The sequence below is a fragment of the Formica exsecta genome, unplaced genomic scaffold (genome assembly GCF_003651465.1).
Source record: "Formica exsecta isolate Colony F162 unplaced genomic scaffold, ASM365146v1 scaffold258, whole genome shotgun sequence".
Taxonomy (NCBI): Eukaryota; Metazoa; Arthropoda; class Insecta; order Hymenoptera; family Formicidae; genus Formica; species Formica exsecta.
In genome coordinates this window covers 859,632-868,505 of record NW_021849849.1, presented here as the reverse complement: position 1 = coordinate 868,505, position 8,874 = coordinate 859,632, and the positions used below count along the sequence as shown (strand labels likewise).

The following is an 8,874-nucleotide window of genomic DNA, read 5'->3' as shown; positions in this document are numbered from 1 at the left end:
TCCCTCTATCTTCTTCTCTTTCTCTTCCTTCTCTTCTTCTCTTTCTCTCTTTCTACTTGCTATCTATCTGGCTATCTATTTATCGATTTATGTATTTATTTATCTCACTTATAATTGCATTATAATTTTGTATTAAGTAGTAATTGTCTAATTCTACATTAACTTTTCCGATGTTAGGCGCGCATATACACCGTCATATGTACAAGAGGGTAACTACATAACATATATTTTTGTAAATGTACCTTCTTAACACTGTAACTCTCTGTGTATGAAGATGATGATCGCGAGGTAGTTGGACCAGAAGCTCCATACTTCCAGCCAGCATATCCGCTGGAGTGTCTTCTGTCACAGTAAGAACCATTCTGGATGGTCTCTCCTCTTTGCTCCTGAAATAAAATATATTTGTTAGTTAAAATTGTTATTTAGTGAATAAAATTCAGTTACGTGTGTAATTATGCTTTAACGAATAAGCATAGCATAATAATAAGAAAATTTTATCTTTTCTTCAATTTTGTCTTTTTTTTTATTATTAGTTTTTTATCTGTTTACAGCATTGCATGTAAAAAACTTATTCTCAGGAGTTCTGCAATTACATGGCTTCTCTTTAATGTTCGTTAAGCTTCTTAATTTACTCTTCAACAATTTTATGGTCTATGGCTCGTAACGGATTACAATCATGTATAGTATGTTCGTTATAATATGTTCGTATAATATATATACATGTACATACGCGTACTTATACATGAAATATTGTATAATGTGTTGAGGAAGTAATGTGCTCATTCAATTATTACATTAGATTTTATTTAATTAGATTTAACTTTCGCCTATCGAAAAAGAAAGCAAGTTCTTGCTCGTTTTATTATTACTTCGATTTAATTAATAAAATGTAAAATTAATAAATTTTTCTTAATAAAATTTAGAATACTATACATATTCTTTCCTACTTTTCCGCATATAAAACTTAATGACAAAAGTATAAACTTGAAATATTTTAAAAGAAAATTATATATCATGTTTAAAAATACATAGGTATCAATTTCCAAAAAGTTTTAAATTCTCATCTTTCTGCAGATACAAAATAAAAAAATGTATTTCAATTAAATTCATTTACAAGAATAGAAATATTAAAAAACTTTATAATTCTTTCTGTTCTTTTCTGCTATTCTGTGAATAATTTTGCATAGTTAAATATTAAGTTCCAATGTTTATTATCGGATTTATAAATGATATAGCATAGTGTGCTATCTCGGATACGGCAAAGAGAAAATACGAGGTTAAAATCTACAGAATATATATTTTCTTCGATCATTCCCGAATTTTCTTGCGACATTGCTAAGTTTCGCTAACTTTCTCGCGCTGCATCCGTCCTTTCGCATATCTTGCCAGCATTTAATAGAAACTGGATCAAGCACTTTTTTGCCTCTGTTATATTGTTCACAAACAGCGTTCACATGATTGTTACGACTCTCATGAGAATGGATTCTTTTCATGAATAGTTGCAACGAATCGCCAATATGCGAATGTTATGTTTTCTCATGTAAAAAATGACGACAAATATGTAAACATAATTAAAAATTCAACAAAAAAGCAGATTTTTGTCAAATTATAATTAAAAGTCATAATTTTCTACATTTTATTTTTTTAATCAAGAAATATTTGTATTACAAATTTAAAGTTAAAATAACTTTTTTCTCTAAATTGACAATTTTTAAGCTTAATTATCTATTTTTTAATAAAAAAAGAATTCTTCTATAATCTTTAAATAATCCTTACTCTCTAATATAAAAATATAAAAAGTAACAGAGTCAAATAAATGATCAAATATATATCAGCGAAGCATTAATCTTGAATTTTTTTATGTCGTGAACTTGAAAAGCAAAGAAAATTTTTTGTTTGGTGAAGACAAATTATAACTGAAGTCGCTAATAGTGCAAAACAAGACTGAAGGATAAATATTTTAAAAAGAACACACGCTATATAATCGTACAAGTTGCTTGCATTTTATTATCGCAATATTGCATATAATTATCATATGCATTATACTCGAAACCACTTTCAGAAAGTTGTCTCCATCAACAAGAGGAGCTGCTTCTACAGTTCAATTAAAAATATAGTGTACAATGATAAGAAAGCGTACTGTGATCTCAGCAAAACCATTCCAATCTGTTATAAACATCATTAAAAAAAAAGCATTAAAAAAATTTATTGGTACGCTCAAGGATTTACGAGACTCTTTGATACATCTATAAAAGTTCCAAGTCAATAAACATAACCATAATAAATCGGATAAGTCTAACTGTAATTGTTCAAGAAAAAAGACGATATAACAATTTTATATAAGGTATCTTAAAACCATTGGACCTTTTAATAATATATTCTCTGATCAATTTAGAGACAATCTTTCCTCAGCGAAAATGTCAAAATACCAATAATTTTCGAGTTATAAACAGTTATAAATAATTTTCGGGTTAAAAAAGGCTTTTTATTAACTCTAAAAAAACTTTGTGAATTTAAAAGATTAACATTTTTCTACTATATTTCTCAATCTTTAAAATCTGTAACCCTTTTTCAAATAATTAGATAAAATAATAATAAATGTAATAATAATAATAATAAACGAGATATTGCAAACTAAACTTTATATATTTACAATATATTATTATTCTCTTGTCGATCATAAATATCTGGAACAGCAAACTGGGTAATCGTAATTCACGATTTATAATACCTGACTTCGATAATCAACTTTTCTTACCACTTTCGGATACATTAAAGTGATATTAACGTGTTATGTAGGGCATGTGATTTTAAAGTAGAATGTGACATACATATTAAAGTGTAAGTATATATATACATCCCATCACAATATAAGATATCCAGTATTACTGGTATTATTTAGCACAGAGACCACAAATGTAAAGATAAATGAACTGCGACAATAATGAGTAAATTAAGAAACACATACACACATACACACACATATGTGTATAGTCACATAAATACACTAAAGGAAAGGAATAAAATGGCAAATAAAAGCCAAAACGTGATAATTGAAACAAAAAAAAAAAAAACAAATGTACAGAATTAACTGTCTAAAATGCAGATTAGTCAATATTATGTTAGATACATTACTATACACTTAGACACATTTGTAAAACCAAGTGCTGAAAACGTTCTGGAAGACATTGCCGAGACGTAAATCAGCAGACAGATGGACAAACGAACAAACAAAGATAAACAAATAAAAAACAAATGATGATAGTGCCTTTAATCGGATCTTTTTAAAGAACAGCAGATAAGGGTCTGAGCGCGAGAAAAACGAGAGAGAAAAAGAGCTCGTCTCTTTTATAAAAAAGACGAGTATTGTTTCATTCAAGGTGAAGATTATTTGCCATATTCTCTCGTGGCATTCATGAGCGTCACTTTCCTTTACGGGATTTGCTACTTCCGCTTTCTATCTGACCTTTCAGATTTTTCACAATTATCTCATACATCTCTTGCCATTAACTCTTCCATAACTCATCTGTCGCCAGTGATGTTAAACAAAGTGAGTATGATAAAGAGGCTGTAAATTTCTATACAAGTACCCATAATGTTATAATGAACTAAACAGAAATCTGCAAGAATTGTAAATTAATCAAAGCTCTTTATCTTCTGGAAGCCAATCTTTTTTTTCTTTTCTCGTCAAATTATCCTAATCAATTCATCGCTATAACTACGAATAAGAACAATACATATTACTGTTAATATCAGGATAAAATTTAAGTTAATATAAATCTTTCTAGTTTCGACTTTAAATATGAAAAATTAAAATTGTGATAAATAATGGCTTTTGATAAAATTCTCCAACCAGGAAAAAATTAGTTCGAAGTTCGTTTAAGAATTCATAACCGAACAAAGAAACTGCTGAGAAGAAGTACAAACATCTTATTACTAATATTTCTTTATGCGGTAAAAAAAAAAAGTATTTATACGTTTTACGTAAACAATATGCAAATAATATTGATATGTAAATAATATTGGCAATTAAGCGACTTCTAAATACGAGGTAGCTATAAGATAGCTAATAAATTTGCAAGATTATATGAATTATAAAGATAGTTTTTAGTTATAAATAGAATATTATAATGAAAAAGAGAAATATTGTTTATAGTTAAATAGATTTGTATAAAACCTTTAAGCTGTTTCTTGTGCTTCTATTGATGACGGTGCTCTGCCTTATTTAATTTTTAACCACTCAATTTTGTAAGGCATTACTGACTCTAAAAGAATCGTACGAACCGCACATATAGACTTATATAATAACCTTATTGTTAGCATTTTTCTCTGTGACAAGTGAAGATAAGATTAAAGAATAGTGATATGTCAGATAATATGATTTCTAGAATGATAATATTCCAAAAAGGGACAATGCGCGAGAAATCAGAAGAGTAAGAGTGTGAGGCGACCGCTTCTCCTCTTTCCTCTTCCCCAATAAATGCAAAATGGGACAAAAATACACACACACACACACACACACACACACAGAGAGAGACACCTGAAACAGATGTGGCACGAAAAATTCGCGGATCTGTTTATATACAAAGATAATCCAATTTAAATCGAAATTTATTTATGTGCTGCGCTTTCAATTAAATATCTCAAATATTTGTATATATTTTTTTTAATAAAACAAAGAAAGAAAGATATTTCTAAAAAATGTATAAGAGATCACTCTATTGCAATAATCAAAAAATATAAAGGAATTGTAATTCCTAATAATTTAAATTTGTGAAATTAAGCTCATCTAAAATATATCTATAATAAATATTATTACAATATAATAATAACTAAACTAGCTATGCAAAAATAAAAAGGTAAATAAGTATAGTTATTATTATATTAATTATTATAAACATATTATTATATTAAACATGAAAATTTTTTTGAAATGTTAGTAATACTGGAAGATTTTACACGGTTGTAATTGAGTTTTATTTTTTATTGTGCTGCGCAATGCGACATTGTGTCACAGTTGAAGTACTCCGTGTTGAGCATAGTATTACACTTGTCATCTGCGTAACTCGCTGAAGAACACTTATTATAGTTACCTAAGTATTGAAAATGTTGCATTTAAGTGTAGAAGACTGTATAAAAAAGTAAATTTAATTTTTGTAATTTATTTTTAGAAATAAACTTATATAATAAAAAAAATTTTGATTTAAATTTAAAGTACCTTCATATTATTAAGACAATTAACAACCAGAAATTGATTCATAATTATTATTTTTTTTTTTTTTAATTATTTTTATCTCTGTTCAATGATTTATTTAGATAAATTTCTGAGAATTTTTTAATTCTAATACATAATCCTACGGTTAATATATCAAGTTATTCTGAAATATTTACCTAATTATTTATAAATTTTGTTGCAAAAATAAATACACAAAAATATGAAATTTTTGTATATATTCATATAATTTTCCTAAAATATCCTTGTACACATGAATTTTTTAGCGACAAGGAAATTCAATTAAAACATGTCAAATATAATATTATAAGTAACGTCATTGAATATTTTTTATTATTAATGTTATGTTACCTTGCCAGATCAGTATTTTGAAATCGTCATCAAGAATACTAACGAAACTCTCGCGAGACGCAGCTCTCGTAAGGCGTATCTGTTTGACACTGAGAAATATAAGCAGCTATTACGGATTTACAAGTCACGAGAAGACGGCAGGTCTCGTCATGAATTGCATCATCGCGATCCACCAACCTTGCAATGTCGCCGGAGTATTTTTCTGTTTTCTTTCTCTCCTAGTCGATTCGCGCATAACCGATCGATCGAACGACCAAACGATCCAGGAGGAAAGGCCATATCACAAGCCATGCCATCATCATCATCTATATTCTATGCGACTCGCATCCGTTAACGACGTAATTGCTGCTTCTGCGATGTGTTGCGACGCGCGAATTCATCTATCGCGCGATTTGCACGATCAAGGTCGAACTAAAGGTAATTTATTCCATTTCGCGGATGAACAAGACGAGCGTTTTATACGCGCAATTTGTACGCACACGAGTCGATTTGGGCGTGTCATAAAAATCAATGTGATTATGGACGTGTTAAGATTGTTGAGGCGTCGCATGACATGCTCATGATAGAAGAGCTCAGCACAATAAAATGCATCATTTGATATCCTTTTTTTAAATCCGTATAAAGATAGATTAATTTCCGAAAAATTTAATTCAACCAATATTAAAATTAATTCTTTTTTTTACCGATTTATATGCAATCTATATAAGAGCTATTGAAAGAATAAACGATATCTCTAATTGAAAAATAAAAAGGTAATTTTTTAACAATTGCTTTTAATACTCGCATTATATGCATTAAAATAAGAAACTAAGATGAAGGATTTTATTTTTTCATTTCGTAAAAAAAAAAAAAATGAATCAAATAATAGTAATACGATTTTTGTTTGACAGAACGATATTTAATTTAATTTAATTTATTTTATTTTATTAATTTAATTTAATCAAAAAATATATATATCTATAAAATATGTTTATATCTATGGTTTATGTAAGAAGATGAAAACTGACCTTTAACATCAAATAAATTAAATTTTCAATCTTACTTAACATGACAAACTGCATAAAAATGTTGTTTAATTGCACGTATAATTATACAATAAAAAAGTGATTTAAAAATATCTATATATTTAATATAAGAGCCGCAATCGTGAGACAATTTAAAGAACATTAATGTTACATCATTAATTTTCAAAGATCGAAATAGCAATAAACTCACTATCCCCTATGGAAAACGTCTTTATATTAGTAATTACTGTGCAATAAAATCGCATAATGTCGGCATTTACTTAGCGAAAATTAGCAACGGAAATCAGAATCAAGAAAAGGCAATTAAAATTTCTTACAACTGTTTTTCTAACGGTGCGGCGATGAGATTACAGCGACCAAAAAACAAACGCGGTACCTACGATCTTCTCATTAAGAGTCAGAGTGTTTATCGACCATAAATTAAAATTGTGTGATTTAAACACAAAGAAACGAGGCGCCGATAAGCGCGCAGTATCAGTCAACATGCTATTGAAGCATGACGTCAACATATTTGAGTATTATAGCGCAAAGAATGCTTGCGAGAAATCTTTTTCGAGTCGATCGCAATCGCAAATACGATTTCGATCAAATATCTCGAGTATATATTTTATTGAAATAAAGTTTCTTCCTCAATACTGCAAATATTAATTTTGATATATGTGTGTTTTATATATGTGCGCATGTCCATCTCTTATTTTTGCTTTTATTCCAGAGTTATTAAACGTGACTCTTGCACGATTGTGTATAACATGAATTATATATGATGTGTGTAAAATTAAGTATATACTCATACTTAACAAAAATTAATTGATAAAATAATAAAATTATTAATACGAATATCAAAACTAATAAATCTTTATAATATGTTATATTAATAAAATAAAAATGATCAATCTAAATATATATATATATATATATATATATATTATATACACATACAGGAGGTGTTTAATATTTATATATCCTTGACTACCTGAAATATTTCTGTTGTTTTTTATGAAAAAAATGTCTGAGGAAAAAGTTGCACTATTCAAGAAGGCAATTATGATGATATAAAAATTATTTTTTTTCCTTGAGGTTTGCTTAAAAATGAAATTTCAAGATCAAGATTAGTTTTTTTTAAATAGAGCCATACGTTTTTATTTACGTCACCTTATAGCGAACATCGAAAGGAGTCCAGCAATTTATGATAATATGATTTCAGATGATCTCGAATATGGAGATAACATATATTCAAGGAAAACGAAACAGTCAAAAATTTATGCCTTTCAACACAAAAGTTTATTTTAAAAGATATTCAAAATAATATCCATCGACTTCATACATTTTTGAATACGAAAAATAAATGATCTTTTTACTTTCCATTTCTGTGATAGAATTATATGCTTGAAGAATTCGTTCTTGCATGTTTACAGAAGGAACGTTGATACGCTGTTTACAAATATCAAAAGGAATTTATGTACATCAGATATTACATAACAATTGCATGCAAAAAGATATTGTGATTGACGCTGTATCTTAAAGCATGTAATTCCACCACATTAGGAATAATTAAAAATGTATTGAAGTCGATGGACATTATCTGAACATCTTTAAACACTTTAAAATAAATTTTTATGTTAAAAGCATTAATTTTTATATTCAAGATCATTTGATGTTCATATTGTCATAGCTTTGCACGGTCTTAAAAAAAAAAAAAAAAAAAAAAAAAACAGTTATATTTAAAAAAATAATCTTGAACCTGAAAATTTTAGACCTTTTAAAAAAAAATCTAAAGAAAAAATTTTTCCTGTTATCATAATTGTCCCCTCGAACAAGAGCAACAAAAATATTTCAGGCAATTAAGATATACGAAACATCTTGTGTATGTTATATATGATATTAATTAATTCCCTTCTACTATAATTGTAAGTATGGAGCAATATTCCTTAATGAAAAATAAGTCGAAAAGTCCTACGCCATTTTTTTTTTTGCAATGCTTAATGAAAGCGGAATTATCAAATAAAATTCGCTTACAATTAATCAATATCATTCGTTAAACGAATATACTTCCGTGATCCGCGCGATTAGTAATATAATGTGGCTATATACTATCCGGCGCACGGTTGACGAAGATATGCCTGCTAAATAACGGCGTTGTACGTGTATATATGTGTGTGAGTGTGTGTACGGATCTTATTTCATGATTTTTGTCTCGCGTTAAGCATTATAAAAAAATGTTTTAAGACTTTTCGATTTATTTCTCAAAAAATAAACATATATATA

The 8,874-nt window shown here is 27.9% G+C and overlaps 1 protein-coding gene across 5 annotated transcripts in view; it reads right to left on the bottom strand.

The window, feature by feature from the left end:
- LOC115236630 (cordon-bleu protein-like 1) overlaps positions 1-8,874 on the bottom strand; it is a 31,857-nt gene that overhangs the window by 17,068 nt on the left and 5,915 nt on the right. For 4 of the 5 annotated variants that reach the window (XM_029809207.1, XM_029809209.1, XM_029809212.1 and 1 more), the window contains exon 2: positions 243-386. In XM_029809207.1, the coding sequence (XP_029665067.1) occupies positions 243-386 (144 nt within the window). Of the gene's footprint in view, positions 1-242; positions 387-5,584; positions 6,286-8,874 lie in introns of those variants that run through there. The other variant, XM_029809211.1, reaches the window with a different exon arrangement.